This window comes from Crocodylus porosus, unplaced genomic scaffold (assembly GCF_001723895.1).
Source record: "Crocodylus porosus isolate Cpor-Errol unplaced genomic scaffold, CroPor_comp1, whole genome shotgun sequence".
Taxonomy (NCBI): Eukaryota; Metazoa; Chordata; order Crocodylia; family Crocodylidae; genus Crocodylus; species Crocodylus porosus.
The window spans coordinates 95,764,404-95,781,216 of NW_017728906.1; the positions used below are offsets into that span (position 1 = coordinate 95,764,404).

At 42.4% G+C, this 16,813-nt stretch overlaps 1 protein-coding gene across 1 annotated transcript in view; it reads right to left on the minus strand.

Moving 5' to 3' along the window:
* The window catches only part of COL4A2 (collagen type IV alpha 2 chain), a 241,031-nt gene that overhangs the window by 39,296 nt on the left and 184,922 nt on the right, over positions 1–16,813 (minus strand). The window contains exons 26-29 of the mRNA XM_019528485.1: positions 14,579–14,638; positions 13,640–13,702; positions 7,491–7,598; positions 2,782–3,003 (exon numbers count right to left, since the gene is read on the minus strand). Coding sequence (XP_019384030.1) covers positions 2,782–3,003; positions 7,491–7,598; positions 13,640–13,702; positions 14,579–14,638 — 453 coding nt within the window. The remainder of the gene's footprint in view (positions 1–2,781; positions 3,004–7,490; positions 7,599–13,639; positions 13,703–14,578; positions 14,639–16,813) is intronic.

Below are 16,813 nucleotides of genomic sequence, written 5' to 3' on the forward strand. Positions count from 1 at the left end.
CGCACAAACTACTGAGCAGTAAATTAAGCTAATGCAGTTTTCTACTACTTGTAAATGCAGGTAGTAGATTAACTGAGTATTAGCTACCGTGAAGTAGTGTACATGTACATGCTAACCGGGAGAAACTTGCTCCCAATCAGCCCAGGCAGCATGGGGACCACTGCTTCCTGGCTAAGCCCCAATGTAGGGGTGTGGAGCTGTGCCAGCTGTAGCTGTCTTCCTGCCATGTGGGGATTGGGACTATCCTGATCCCCACACAGCAGGGAGAGCTGTCCCAGCAGCTAGGAGTGCTGCGTCCCAGCCATGTACCTTACATTAATAGCATGTGTAGATGCACCCATTGTTCCATATACATTTTGTTAGTTTCTTCTTGTTTTTATCCAGGGAAGTCATTGTTCATGAACATAATGCCATGAAAGAACATGGAAAGCAGTGCTATGTATATCTATTTTAGTTAGTTTACCAGACCATCTACTTAAATTCAGACTAACACAGCTAACTATGCCTCTCATGTATATATTCCCATTTGGTTCTATGGAAAGGCAGTTGAGGATTTCAGTGGAAATGGTTAAATATTTACATTTCTGACAGAGGATCAAGAAAGGAATTGCTCATACAAAAATTCTTCTGTGTCCAATATTTTCCTTGGAGAAATTATGTATGAATTGTGAAACACTGAAAATAGACATGCTGACACGGTTTGCCTTTTGCTGTCATTACTTTCCCTTAATATTGAGGTCTCATATACATATAAAAAATTGCACAAAGGCATTGACATTTTCTTTTTTTGTCCCTTCTTAATCTGAATCTTTTTCTCCCATGTATGAAACTTACTTAAAGGCTTTGCTGACTCACCTGAGAAAAAGAATAAAAAGTCTAGTGCTTATAAAAAGGCACCAAATTGCTCTCTTCATTCATTTTCCCCCGAAGGCAAATCTGTGCCTCTACTGAAGACATCCCTGTATGTAAAATGCTCTGCAGTGTAAAATGGATGGACCTAGCTTTGTCTCCCCATGTCAGTTACCCTGGAGATCAGTATGTTTTCTACAGTACCCACAACTGAGTGTTCACACTTATAATCTTATCTCCCTTATTTTTCAGTCCTTTAAAAAAAAAGCAAAAGAATCCCCCACTTAATTGATTCAGTGTGTTATGCACCTGGCTATATATTGAGTAAACGCACCATCATAATGCTACAACTGTTGTCCTTACTCCCTTCCTTACCTCTCACACTTATACATTTAAAAGGCAGCTTTTCATACATACAAGGAGAATTGCACACTTAAATGTGATTGGCTATCAGCAGGAATTGGGTATCACTATCTACTTCTCATCTGTGCCTTTGAAAATCTTGCTGCAAAAATATAAATTGTAAGCTCTTTCTATAAAAAGTATGTTTGTCTTCCACAAAGAACTCTGTAATATTTTGTATTCTATAAAATAACTGAAAAACAAAATGACAACAGCCAAGAGAGAAATCATAAATAAAGGGATATCTTTAGCGACTGACTAGGTAGCAACATTATACATCTCTTCATAGGTACTAAATAGGAAGCCTGAAACCTGATTTGAAGAGGCCATATCCACTGGGCACGAAAGGGCCCCCATACCATTTTCCAGTGAGATTACCACAAGGATTTCCATTGTTATATGTGGACTTGAGAAATAGACACTTGTTTGGGATGGTTTAGTCAGGGATGATCCTACCTTGTGAGGTCCCTTCCCGCCCTACTTTCCTATGATCCTACAACTCCTTTTCTAAGCACTCTGAAAACAGAACCTTAAGAATTTTGTTTACCACTAAACAAATCCAGGTTTGACCTAGTAACCTAGGTTAAAGGCTCAATATCCCATCATTGAGCTCTACGTATTCTGAGCTGTATATCAAATTGGCACAGGTTCTACATCACAGCCATTCTGTGATGTTCTAGAGAACCAAACTAGAAATTTTGTGCAGGCATGTGATAATTCAAAATCTTTTATTGAATGAAATAATGAATAATACACTCAGTACTTATATCCCGCCCTTAATGTTTATATTTATAATGAACTGTGTATTTTTTGCAAGCTGTCTGTTTATGGAATCATAGAAAAATGGAGTAAAAGGGAATTCAGGAGGTCAATATAGTCCAACCCCCCCTAGCTCAGGACAGGTTCACTTTTGTCTAAACCAGTCCAGACAAATATTTATCTAATCTGAGCTTAAAAAATCAGAGATGGGGACTCTGCAACCTACCTGGAGAAGCGGTTAGCTGTGTTAGTCTGAAGTCAGAAGGTAGGGCAGGGTAGTACCTTAGAAACCATATGGTTCAGAGAGGAAACTTTCATAGACAATAGCCTATGTCATCAGCTTACATCAGGTGAAGTTGCTTACAAAAGCTCATTAGCGTTCATTCATTCATTCATTTTATATGATGCCTTTCCTAACAAAGGCTCAGGAGGCTTACAGTAAGAGAAAAGAACAATTTATAAAACAGGAGAATGAACATTGAAACAAAATAGTATAAGAGGTACCTAATGTATAAACATAAAACAGAAGGCCCCAAAGCAATAGCCCAGCCCAGCTCTGTTAAGGTGCCACCTTTTCCTACTTTCTGCAACCTGCCAAGAAAATCTTTTTGAAACAGAGGGATAAATGCATTTGCTGGATGTTACACAATTGCTTACATAATCAGCATCTTTTTTGCAATCTCACATAGTAATGCCCAAGTAAAGCTGCACTCTGGCTGCACCCATATCTTTCTTCTCATGTAACATTTCTTTATTTGACATAACAGTTACCTTGCAGTCCTGGTACTCCTTGATTTCCTGGTGGACCTTTTAATCCAGGTAATCCTGGTAGTCCGACATCACCGATGGAGCCTGCTGATGCTCCTAAAACTTCACCTGCAACTCCCTTTGGTCCTTCAGGCCCTTGGACTCCTGGTTTTCCTGAAATACCCTTTTCCCCCTGTTGACCAGTTAAACCTGATGGGCCTCTTTCTCCCCTGGGTCCAGGAAATCCTAGAAGGAAAATAGCAGTCAACATGAGGCTTACCAGGTATCACAAGATATCAGATATTACAAATACCAGGTCAAAAATAAAGTTATGCCTGCGCAATCCAGTAGGCTTATATGGGAGATGGGTGAGGTAACCAGAGACCTGGAAAAGGGCCAGTGTAGTGTTCTTCTTTAAAAAAGGCAGAAAGGAAGACCTGGGGAACTATAGACGAATTTGCCTCACCTCAGAACTCCAAAAGTTACTGATGTATAAAAGATGCCAATTTGCAAGCTTCTGGAGGAGGCAAGGCTGATCACAAGCACCCAATTAAATAAGTAGCATCAAACAAACCTGATCTCCTTTTTTGACACAGTAGCCACTTGGGTGGAGGAAGGCAATGCTATGGATATAGCGTATGTGGACTTCAGCAGGGTTTTTGACAAGGTCCCACATATCCTTCTCATAAACAAATTGGAAAAATGAGGGCTAGACAAAACTACTACAAGGTAGATAGATAACTGGCTCAATAACCACAAGCAAAGGGTAATTATAAATGGATCCATGTCAGAAGATCAGGAGGCTTCAAGTGGAGTCCCATATGGTTCTGTCCTGAGCTCAGTGTTGTTCAATGTGTGTATTAATTATTTGGATTCTGAAACTGAATGCTTCTTGAGCAAGTTTGCAGATGGCAAGAAACTGGGAAGGATTGTGAACACATTGGAGGACAGGATATCAACAGATTGGAAAGATGGACTGGAGCTAACAGGATGAAGTTCAATGCTGGCAAATGCAAGGTGTTACATCTCAGGAAAAACAATCAAACATACAAACTCAAAATGAGTGATGCCTGCCTGGATGCCTGCATTATAGAGAAGGACCTGAGAATCTTAGTAGATCACAGACTCAGTATTGGTACCCTTGGTGCCCTGATTTAGGTGCCTTGGCTCCCCATACAAGTAGAGACCAGATGAGTGGGGAGCCACTTAAAATGACCGGGAGTGAAATGCACTAGAAAGAAGTAGGGCTTAGCTTCCTGTCCCTGTTCAGGATCTTCAAATCTGAACTCGCTGCTCCAGTTAAGTGACTAATCCAGCCTGGGGGAGGAAATTGGGAGGAAGACAGAAAGGGAACCCACCACAAAATTACCAGTAACCTAGGTGGTTGGAGGTAAGGGTTCAAGGTCATGCTCCAAAAGAGGCAGAACAGGGATTTAAACCTACATATCCCACACCCCAGTGTTGGGGCTGTCACAACCAAGCTAGGTACACAGGCCTTTTCCCCACTTCTAAGGCAGAATGCCTAGTTTGAGAATCCCACTTCAGGATTCATTAGCTGTGAGAAAGCGTCAGTGCTTAGGCAGCTCTGCCTAAATCCACTGGCAGAAATGGTTAAGCAGCAGCCAGTAGTGGGGCTTAAATGGTTGGCTTAGGTACCTAAGTACTAGTGAGAATTTGGTCCTTAGGCACTTTGAAATATATGTCTTTGTGCCTTTTCCCCACTTAACAGAAATGGTATTAATGGTTTTTGAAGCCAATTATGGGAAAATTGAATCCTGTGTTTCCCCAGCGTGATTAGATGGTGTGCGCAGGAGGTAACATCACTTCCACTCTAGATTGCAGAGCAGAAGCAGATCTGTAATAGGGAGATTGCTTGTAGCTTCCATGGACCTAATGCAGCCTCTTCTGCAAGAAGAAGACAACAAGTGGATCTACATTGCCCCACATAGTCATCTTGCCCTCCTCCTTCATTCTGAGTGATGCCATGCTGGGCTGGGTCCTTGACAACACTAAAGGTGTGCAGTGTCAGACTTGGCTTTCATCCAAATCTGCTTTGTTCCTCATGCATCAGAACTGAGGAACTGAGTTGTTTTCAGTGTCACAACTCTCCTCATCTGCAGGAGGAGGGACAAGATATGCCCTTCTTTTAATAAGATGAACAGTATGTTTTGTTGTAGTTTTGTTTTCAAATTATATTAACTATCAACTACTCAACTATATAAAAAGCATTCATATAAATATTCCCAGAGTAATAAAACAACCAAATAAAATTATGCCTAATACATAAGACAACAGTGGTTTAATGCATATCTAGAACAATACCCATATAAGAAAGATACTGTGGATACTGGACAGATGTAAAATGGTGTTTCCCATTAGGGAAGGGTGATAATCAGCAGTCTATGGGCAAGATGCATATTCAGCTTCTGGTTCGTAGGCCTAAGGTGTTTGGCCCACATACACAAAGAGACTTAGGGTGATGACACAGGTAACATTTTTATGTGACCAGGCCCCTGAAAGGACTCTACAGCTGTGATGTAACACATATACAAGGCTGCAGAGCACCTTTAAAATAGCCAATAGTATGAAAAATTGACTCTGGTCAAATCAGGTAATAGATGAAGTTGTGCTAAAGAAGATCACCTTGGAGAGCTTGTGTTTCCTCCAGGGTTAATTTTTCCCACTTTGCAGGGTTGGGCTGGTGCTTGTGCCAGTGAGCACCAGCCCAACACTGTTTCCAGGGCAGTTAGCAGGAGAAAAGGGAGGGAGCAGCATGGAGCTGCTGGCTGCTTTGCCTGACCAGAGCTGGAGGGATGGGGCTGGAATGGAGCCCCCACCTTGTGCCCCCTCCCCCCAGCTGCCCTGGTTGGGGTGCTGGGGGGGAGCTGAGCCAGGACCATGAGGCAAAGGGGCTCTGTTCCACCCCGCACCCTCCCCACCTCAGCTCTGGCCAGGCGAATCAGATGGCAGCTCTGTGCTGCTGCTGTCAAGAGGCCTGGGAAGGGGGTGGGGGAAAGGGAAGCTCCCCCACCTTGCAGGTCCGGCCCAGCTCCCCTCAGTACCTCAGCTGGGAGGGCCCGTGAAGTCAGGGGGCTCTGTTCTTTCACAGCTTTCTACACAGCTCCACAGACTCAAATGGAGGAAGGAAACACTCCTGCTCCTACCTGTCCTGTGGTCTGTTGGTTATGGCACTCTTCTGGGATGTAGAAGACATGGACCTGAACCTATTCCTCATCCACAGTGAGGAGCATATTGAACCTCAGTCTCCCACTTGCTGCACCCGTGGTCAAATCACTAGTTTTATATTAGGGCTGTGTGAAACTTCGGTCCCCGATTCAATTCAGTGGAGTTTTGGCCCATTTCGGTAGCCAAATCTCTGAATCCGAATTGAATCAGAGGGCCCTTTAATCTCTCCAAATTGAATTGGAACCCTCTGAATCAATTCGGAAAGATTCGGCGATTTGGACACAGCTTTAAGTATTTTTTCTACATACCTTTAGGTAGCAGGCAGCTTGTGAATGCTGCAATGCTGGGGCGGATGGAGCATCCCACAGGAGTGCAGGAGGCTCCCCAGTGCTCTCAGCAGCAGACCCAGAAGTGGACCAGAAGCACTTCTGGGTTAGCCGCCGAGTACGTGGGACACTCCCCACCGCCCGCGCTCCTGTGGGATGTTCCATCTGCTCGAGCATCGCAGCATTTATGAGCTCGATGTATGTAGAAAAAACATTTAAAGCTGTGTCTATGTCGGAATTGCTGGTTCTCTAACTCAGCATCGAATTGTCAGATTCGGATTCAGCTGAATGGATTCAGGGACAGTGATCTGAATAAACAAGTCGAATCACTGCCCCCGATTTGGGCTGAATCTGAATCAAATACGGCCTGCTTTGCACAACCCTATTTCATATATAAAAGCTGGGTAGCAACACCTATGTCCATATATTGAGTGCAAAATGGCTGTTACTCCTGTATTTTGTGCTGAGCTCAATACTGCTGGTGTGTGTTATATGTACCCTAAGCTTATCTCCTGGACTTCACCTCTCAGGGGACCTAAGCACAAGGATGCCTAGGTTTTGAATGTCAAAGCAGGCTTGTGTGCGAGAAAGGTGGCAAGACCCCTCACCTAACCAAGCTGGTGGCACCTTTGGACATAGGCACTAGCAGAATTTTAGGCACGTAGGTAACTCTTCTGGTGATAAAGTTGACATCTTCAGCCTCTCAGGCTGTAGCATATAGGCTGAGTTTTTGTTGATCACTCATTTGGATTGAGATGCCTACATTTTATCTGCGTTACATGATAAATGCTTTAGTCCTGCTCTGAATGTACAATTTAACTCCTGTTTATATTAACAGGAGTTAAATGGATGCATTTACAGGAGTTTTTTCCTCACTTACATGGTCTGTTTCAGAAGTGTAACTACAAATATGCTCCATCTGGGGTACACAGAAACCTCATGTCTGAAATCTAATTTTTCAAAACTCATGTTACATATATAATTCTATGCTATAAAACAAGCTTGGAAGATGTTAAAAACTTCAAATTGAATATATGCAAATGAATTTGTCAATGAGAAATATAATTTTCTTCTCAAAATATTTTATACTGATGTTATATTATTGTTTGACAGTTGAAAGGAAGGCAACTTTATGGACACCTAGAAAAATATCTTGAGGTTCTTGCAACTATAATAAACACAACACAAATATATAGAGAATAACGAATCATCTCAAGATACCTGGAGGACCTGGTAATCCTTCCTGACCAGGGTCACCTGGAAAACCTTTCAGGCCTTGAAATCCATCTAGACCTGGATCACCTGGAATCCCTTTTGCACCTTTTGAACCTAAATCACACATAGGAAAATCATAATGAATTAAATCCAAAACAATGAAAATCAAATTATGCGTGAAGACAGACAAGTATGCCGGAAACTGTCATAATTATACCTTAAGATTTAAAGATTAATTTGTATCAACTTTTATCTTTAATGACATTTCTGTACATTCTCTAAAATATTAAACTTCAAAGCTTAACATCCCTGTGAATTTATTTTGTATTCCTATATTGCAATATATTTACTGGCTGCGACAAAAACAGGATGAGGTTACTTAAATGCAATAGTGTAACTGCAGGTCAACAAATGGGACATTAGTCCTAGGTGCTGCCTAAGGTGGGGCACCTTACTCTCCCTCTCCCCCCTGCACCCATCATGTAGCAACTCTAGCAGCCAAGTGTACCACTGGGCATGAGACAAGTGGTGAGGGCAGAGCAGCAGCTGTGGTCAGTGGTTCACTCCCTGGGGAAGTCACTGCTATGAGAACTATCAGTTAACCTCCTGGCCTCCTTTTTTTTCACCACAGAAATACCATTTTTAATCACTGCTTGGCAGTGGCTTCCATGTTAAGCCTCATCGCAGCAGCTTTCCCAGGGTACAGAACTACTCCGTTATGCTTCTGCGGAAATGTACAAGATTCATTTGCCATCTGTAATAATTGATTTTCCTTCATTCCATATATTTTATGCTAATTAAGAAACCTGTGTATAGAAAGCAGGCAGCAGATGGAGAGTAAACCAAAGTCATAGCTCAATAACCCATTGTGCTATGATAGTTAGTATTAACATTTGGTGCCAAATCATATTATGAAAAAATGTTTTACTTCTCGGCAGCATTTAGTTTGAACCAAACTTGGTAAAATCTATTTAAACAATCTCTTGCAAGACTGAACAATGAAGACAGTTTAGGTATTATTTTTTAGAACAATTAAATAAATAGGCCTTGAGACAAGTAAGTCTCAGGCCCCTGACAGATGTTACATTTAAGACATAATTAACCAGTTAATAATGTCTTAAGTAGTATCCCAGCCACACATTCATGCAGTTAATGGCATGATAAACAGGGAATAAACTACAAAGTTATTCCACAAAATATGTGTAATAACTTTGTGGCTGGTTCCTATTGTGCCTTAAATGGAATGTATGGCCAGCACTGATCTGCTGACTGGAGCTCTCAGCCTCAGGAGTACATGGAGCCCTTTGCTCCAGTGCACTCCCGAGGCTGGGGGCACTAGTCAGCTGACTGGCGCGCTCAGCTTCAGGACTGCATGGGAGCCCTTGACTAGTGCACTCCTGGGGCTAGGAGTCCCAGTCTATTGATCAGTGCTCCTAGGACTGGGAGCAGATTGAAGTCGTACACTGGCTGTAGGGCATGATTTGGATCTGATCCCACAGTTAGGCCTCCTGCCAGGCACATGTAGCTTGGCAAAAGATGCAATTGCTGATATCATTGATAAGATCCCATTGTGCCTTTAACTGAACATCTGCCAGGGGCCCCAAGGTATAATTTGGCTCAGGATGTGTAACATAGTGTCATGAATTTCATAGGAAAAAAAGTACATAAGAATAGAAAGCTATAAAGATGCTCCTTTGCTTAATATACCGGTACTATGGTTCATCAGTGCCCAGGTCACTGAACCAGTTAATTAATTGTACATGGCACAGAATTACACTATACTTGAAAAAAAGGCAGGAAATCTTAGAACGAAAAGGCAATACTCTGACATTAGTAGCAGTATAAATTAGGCAACAGTAATTTTGTATGCGCATAAATTAATGAATGGGAGTGCAACTCTAGAAGCCCAGGCTTATAACAACAAGAGGCTGTGAGAGTGTAAAATACAGTCAGCCACTTAATCCTCTTAGCCTTCAGTATACAGTATTCCTTGAGGATGAAATAATAACATAAAGACACCATTTTTTAACCTTTAAGATTCTGTTCTGCCTCTGGCCTTTATGGTTATTAAAATGTGTCAAACGCTGAAGATGTTCATCACAAAAACAGAAAAGCAAATACTGAATTTTGTTTAAAAATGCCTAAAATGCACCACATGTGATTCTGATAGTATGGTGGTATCAGCATCTCGAACTATATAGTTTAAGAAACAAATCTGACTTAATTCGAGATCACTAAAAAGAATTAAAATATGTATAATTACATAGGAAACAAACTATCTTCCTAAGTAACAGATGCAAGGACCTCAGAGAAGATAGCATCAACAATAACCTTCAAAAGTCCTGACTGCAAAGCCAAACTGTCATGGTCACATAAGGAAATGTAAATCGTAATTCATCATGCTGTAACAACAAGAGATAAAAATAGCTTATCCCCTTCTTAAGAAACAAGAACTGATGATTGCTCACACCATAAGCACAACAACATACCCTACATTAAGGACAAAAAATGGTTTGACCTTAAGAATCCAGCCCAGATGAGGAAAACACAGCTCTACTCAGAGGTGCCTGTGAAGAAAGACTTCGCATACCTTTGATCCTAAATGCTGCTCCAAGTTACACCAGTTACCAGTGCAGCAGAAGGACTGATACAGTAACTGGGATTAATAGGAATTAGGGACAGTCTCTGCATATTAGTGGTACTGAGATGATCTTCCTGGGGCTGCACAGACCAAATTTGGGAGTAAAATTTGCAGACAATGCCTCTGCCCAGTACAAATGAATTGCCTCAGATGGTCTGGCATTGGTCATTCAGCTACACTAAGACTTCAGGCTCAGAGTGGTATTTGAGAGACTGTAGATCATCTCAGGAGAAAAACTGATAGGAATCAGGATGATACTTCCATCACATCCTATGTTACAGTTGCAATTAAACCCTCTTGCAGTAATATGGTATGGGTGTGCATACCTTTCAGGGTATTTCTTAGTACATGACTAGAGACTCCCTCCTCATACCACTTGCTTCTGGTGTAGGGCATATCAAGTGGAAGTAACCTCTGCTCTGTCTCACCATATCAGCACTTCAATCCATGAGTTTCTTCCACAGTTATTAGAAACCCAAGGATGAAGAAGGTTTTACTTCTCTTTGCTCCTCTGTGGCCCTTTTGAACCAGGGCACAATACAGCCTTTGGTGGCTTTCGCAGAATCATAGAAAATTAGGTTTGGATGGGACCTCAGGAGGTTGCTTAGTCCAACCCCCTGCTCAAAGCAGGATCAACCTTAACTATATTTAAACTCTTCTCTATACTAGCAGCCTGTGGAACTTCATTAGTTAAATTTTTCCCTGATTCTTTTAAAGGAGCAGCATAAATGTTTGACAAAAACATGTTACTAATGATCAGGGAACCTGGTTTTCTCTTTTTAAAAACTGCAAATTCTCTGATTAAAAACCCCAAATCTGAATTTTCCTGTGATTAAAATGAAATGCCACTGTACACACACACACACACACACACACACACAGACACACGCACGCAGAGGTATCAGCTGAACACAATGTTTTATTGATATATTATAATTTAAAAGCAATTTGGAAGCTTACCAGTGCCTCAATCATTAAAATAAAATAAATTCTAAATACCTATATTTTGATTTTGGTTTTTTTTTATCATGGGAAAATCAGAGCTCCTCCTGCCCTGTTCACTCACCAGCACACAGGTCCAGCTGTGGCTGTTTCCGCTCCTGCTGCTTTGTGGTCCTAACCAGCCCTGCTATGCCAATGCCCCTCACTCCTCAGCCTGTTTAGGAAAAGCCCTGCCAGTGTGATCTGAACCCCGCTGCCCTGTTGCTGCAAGCCATGCTGGTATGACTGGCAGGCAGGGCTCACCTTAGGGGTAGACAGTGAGACTACTACCCAGGGCACTAAGGTGGGGGGGGGCGGGAATCACAGCACCCCAGGGCAGGGCCCTGACTCAGCTTGGGCAAGGGCGGAAGAGGAGACAGTGATCTGAGGGTGTCCCTCATTCCCGATATATAGCCTCCTGTCCCCCTCCCCAGACCTGCCAGGGGCCCCCCCAGCTGCCTTCAGGACCTAGCCCCACACTGTGTTGGGCAAGGGGTGGGTGTGTGGGGTGGGGTTCTCTGGAGCATGGTCCCTGCCCCTATGATGCAGGGCTGGGCTGGACTCAGAGTTTGGCCCCTGATGACTGGACTGGCCTAGCACCATTGAGGCTGTGCCAGGCTCTGGCAAGCCTAAACCGGCCCTGCATCATCGGGGGCCCCCCTGATGGCACAGAGGCAGTCCAGGAACATGCACTGGCAAAGTATTGGGGAGCAGTGGAGATTTCTGTGGGAACTGGGGCATGGGGCTGCAGCCTGGCTGAAGCAGCAGGCTTGGTACTGCCACCAGTGCTGGGAGTCCCAAGCCACCACCAGTGGGACCTGCTGCTACCACCCCAGCTGGGCAGCACCATCAGTCCCAGCCCCCAGTCCTGTTCTGAGGGCGCCAGGCCTGGTGTGCAGGGGCTCAATCCACATTCCCACACTGAGCTGCTGCTGCTGGAAGCCAGCGCCGCTTTGGCTGTGCAGCACCCCCAGCCCCAGCCCAAGCCAAGGTGTAATGAGGCAGCATGGCCAGGGGCAAGACAGCCTGTACCTACCCCAGCCCCAGCTTGTAGAGTGGGGCAGGGTGATTGCCAGGTGCTACAACAGTAGCATCCAGCATGTCTCAGTGTCCCTGGAGCTGCAGCACCATGGTCAACACTGTCACCTCCTCCTCCATGCAGGTAAGAGAACCTGCCTGCCCATCCCTACCCCTGGCAGGGTGGAGTGGGGCTGGGTCCCAGCATGGGGATGTGGCCCAGGTTCCTCAGTGCCAGCCAAAGAGTGCCTGTGGATCCTTCCATGCTCCTCCAGCTGCCCTTCCCTTCCCTGTCCCTGCCCACCCTGCTGGGTCTCCCTGCAAACCCTGCCCCAGGGCATGACCCTCACCTGACCCCAGCCCTGCTGGTGCCCCTAATTTCTGACCCACAGCCCCCTGCCCCACCTAAATGCATGTTTTTATGATTCATTACAATCTGCCTGCTAGCTCTGCTACCCTCTTTGCGCTCCAGAGGTAATGACAACCCTTTTTCCTTTGCAAGTTCTATTTAATTAGGTTTTCCTCTGAACTATGTTTCCATTGTCTTTGAAGCCACTAATGATCGTTGCTCCTATGTAACAACCCTCCTCCATTCCATTGACTGCTTTTATTTACATAAAATTAAACACAGACCGTTGTTTTTTTCTGTCATTTAGTTTAGCCTGTGCCTGCTTCTTTTCTACATCTCAGTAGGGTTCTCTACACCCAAAAGGTTATCCAACATCTTTCCTACCTATCCAGCCTGTTTAGGAAAAGATATCACAAAGAAACCTTGTCTCTTGTACATTTCCAGGACTAGCACATGGCCACAACAATCAGTATCATAACCAAGGTGGGGGCTGACTGGGACAGGTGCCACCTTTGTGGAGGGTGGGGGGAATGCAAAAATAGCTGCCACCACAGAAGTGGCTGAAGGCTGATCACTTTGCCGTCATCATCAGCTGGCACTGCTCTGTGCATCATGGCCACCAAAGGCACAGAACTGTCTGTCTATGTCTCTTACGACAACACTCCAACCCTACTATAACAGTGCTCTAATAGGTTTCATCTCTAATATCCACTGGCAAATAAAGGGCATGTAAGATTTGGAAAAATTATTTTGATTTTGCATCTGTTAAGAAAGACAATGGCCTGAAGCCTATGACACTGACTCCAAACCTGGGTACCAAACAATATTTAGATAGCATGGCTTTATAATAAACTGTAAAGACTATTAAAAAAGGAAAACATAAGAAAACCAAAATGTTCCTGTTGGCTAATTTTGTTATGGGATTGAAACTCCTGAATGAGGAGAAAAAGATTAGCTTTGAGGTGGTACAATCATTGTGTGTTATATGCTATTTATAATTTCCCCCCTTTCTAACTCATTTCCATTCCAAGTTAAAAGTATCCCCTATTCCCATTTCCACCAGATATTTATTGCTGAGGTGCAACTCTCTTCAGTTTTGGCAAAACGCAATTCCAAAGCAGCATACTGGAAATACAAAATGTTTCAAAAGTAATGGCCAAACATCACCTGTAGATCCTGGGAATCCTGGCTTTCCTGGTTGTCCTGGTGGTGCTCTCACACAGCCTGCACCTGAAAACAAACACTGCAGTTTGGGTTGCATGCACTTATATGCTCTCTCACATTTTTTTGTAACTTACATAAATATATATGAAATTAAACCAAGGGAATCTTGCAGAAAAAATCTTGAAGAAAACAATAAAAAACATTTCTTTAATTTCTATATTGAAATGTGTAGCTAGATGGCATTTCATGAATGCATATTTTGTTGTCCCTTCCCTCCATGCTCTCTTTGTCAGTGACAGTGCATTTAGTGGTTTACTTTATCCTCATTCAAACCTTCACTGTTTTAATACTAGGGAAACCTTAAGTTACAAGTTAACATTCGTATGTCCAAATTCTCTGAAAGGCAAGTCCAGTCCTCCACCACTGAAATTTCTGAATAAGGAGTAGTAATAGAAGCCATTTCTATTCAGAGAAATGAATTCAGTTCAACTGCAAATTTGAATATTCTTGTTTATATTCCAAATTGAACTGAAGCTCTTGATGTAAATGTATGCTCCTTATAATACATGGTTTGCTACATTGTACATTTATGTTTGCTTAAATTCTCTTTGTCACCTAATTTCTTGGGTGGGTTTTGGAGTAATTTCATGCAATTATTATTACAAATTGCATGGTAATTATTCTTTAATCACAATAAATTCAAAGGAGCAATGAACCAAACCTTTTTTGGTTTACTGAGGTGAAACTTCATTAATTTTACAATACATGCCAGGAGATCAAATTACTTTATAGTTGCACTGTGAATATGCAGTTATTTCTGATCTGAAATTTAACCAATTTATATCTGTCACCAGGTAGCAGCAAGTAAACTACCATGCTGTATACATCCCATAAAATTAAGCATTACAGTATTTTCAAGCCCTTTTAATTCATTTAACATACCTGGCCAAATTGGTTCCCTTCCATCTCCTCTAGAAAGGTCTTCAGGAACTTGGTCACAACCTATCAGTGAAGAGAAAAGAGTAAGAAGGCCCCTAAGCATTTTAAAAATGTGGACAATTATAAAAGCTGAACTTCTCTGTTCTAACTAGAGATGCCTATTACAGTATTAAATGATATACTCTCTTAATAACGGTGCACTAGATAATTTGCATAAATTAAAGACGAAAAAGACACTAACATTAAATAGTCGGAAATATGGTGAATCATATCTAATTCTAACCATATAGAAGAGTTAATTGAACAAAGCAAAGTACTTTTCATGATAATACTTAGTGAAATAAGAAGAGATAGCTCTCTCCTTCTCTATCCCATAAAGCAAGCAAACAAACCAACCCCTAAAACCCCCCAAAACACAGAAGGCCTTGCAGCCCAGCAACTCTACATGGATTGATGAGTTTTATGGCTGGTTACAGAGAGCTGGATTCTCAAAGGGGACTTACGAGCTTAGAGCCCCCTTAAGCCTCCCAATCCTTACCTAACTCTGCATAAACTTAAATTCCTTAGGAGCCTATATTCCCACTGGTGTACATATGCAAATCTACTTTTAACTTGACATCACTTATCCTCAGCTCCAGCAGGATTCACAAATGAGATGTCTTCCTGCCTAACTTGTCTGCCACCCCCTCAACATGGCCTGAAAGAAAAGGCCTTCTGCCCAGGTGAGGACTGCCCTATTTGTGTCTCCCAAACTCTTTTGTGTATTTGGATGTGTATGCAAGTTGCTCAGCTCCCTGAAGTGCACTAACAGCCAAGCTATTGGGTGCTATGAGCAGGGATCCTGGTTTTCTCTGATAAAATAAAATCCCCAATTTTCAGATTAAAAAAAGTACAGGAAACCCCCACTTAACACTGTTTCACTATTTCGCTATAATGCTCATTTGAAATTGATACCTGATTTCATGTAGTGCTCAGCAAGTTTTGTTATAAAGCTCTTGGTTGCCATCTTGGGTTATTAAAAACAACTGTGGTCACTTGGGCCATCAAATACTTTCGGTTTCGCTTAACGCTCGGTTTTTCAGGAACCAATTAAGAGTGCTAAGCAGGGGATGCCTGTAATCCACATTTTTCCATGATTTAAATGAAACACCACTATATAGACCTAGTGGTGTTTCATTTAAATCACAGGAAAATGTGGATTTTGGGTTACTTTTTTAAATCTGAAAATTGGGTTGGGGGGAGGAAAGGGGAGTGTTTGTCAGAGAAAACCAGGAGCCCTGGTTATGAGGTGTATAGTCCCTCCTCATGAAACTGTTCCACTTTAAATACAAAATTAATTAAATACATAAATATTCGTGCATGGACTAGCACTTCAGTCTTTCACATCCCACTGATAAGCACCCTAACCACAGGGCTATAGGAATGAGAAACATTTGCATCTTTTCCTCTCACTTTTTGTGAGAAAGGGTGATTTGCCTGAGTTACCTAACTCTAGCAAAGGATGCTCAGCTGGGACTCATGAACAGAGGTATATACCTCCTTTTGGCCCAAAATTAGGTGCTTAGCTGTCTTTAAAGAGAGCTGATTTAAAAGTGCACCCTTGTCCTTATTGTTTCCTATTGACTGGCACAGACAGTTCCCCACTCAGATTTTGTGAACTGCATTTTTAGGCCCCCACCTTCCCATTGGAAAAGAGACTGGGCCACTAACTTTGGTTTCTGAATTCTGCTAAGCAGGAGGACACCTGAAAAATGAAGCATTGCAACCTTGTGCCTAAGTCTAGAACCAAGACTAGATGGGACTCTTAGGCTGCATTTATGTCTTGAGGAGAAGCAGATGATTCATGTTTTTGTTTTGTCTTTGGTCAGTTAGTGGAGTATTTTTCATGGGGAATTATGGGAGGAAAGACAGCCAACATGCAATCAATTTGATTACTGGCAAAATAAAAAGGGTGAAGTAGTCATTTCACTTCCTTCAAGAGAAGTGAAGGTTTTTCTAGCAGCTATTAATAATATTGCACTATTATTTCAACATTTGAAGGGAAATCATTAATTTTTTAAATTGCATTGTCTTTTAGTTTTTGGACAAAACAGTATAACAAGCTCCTTCTTATTTGTACAAATTCATTACTCTCCTTCTATAATAGCCTTATATGACTGTTTGCATATAGTATGCAATCTGTCCCTCTCATAGAATCATAGAAGTAGGGTCGGAAGGGACCTTGTAGATCTTCAAGTC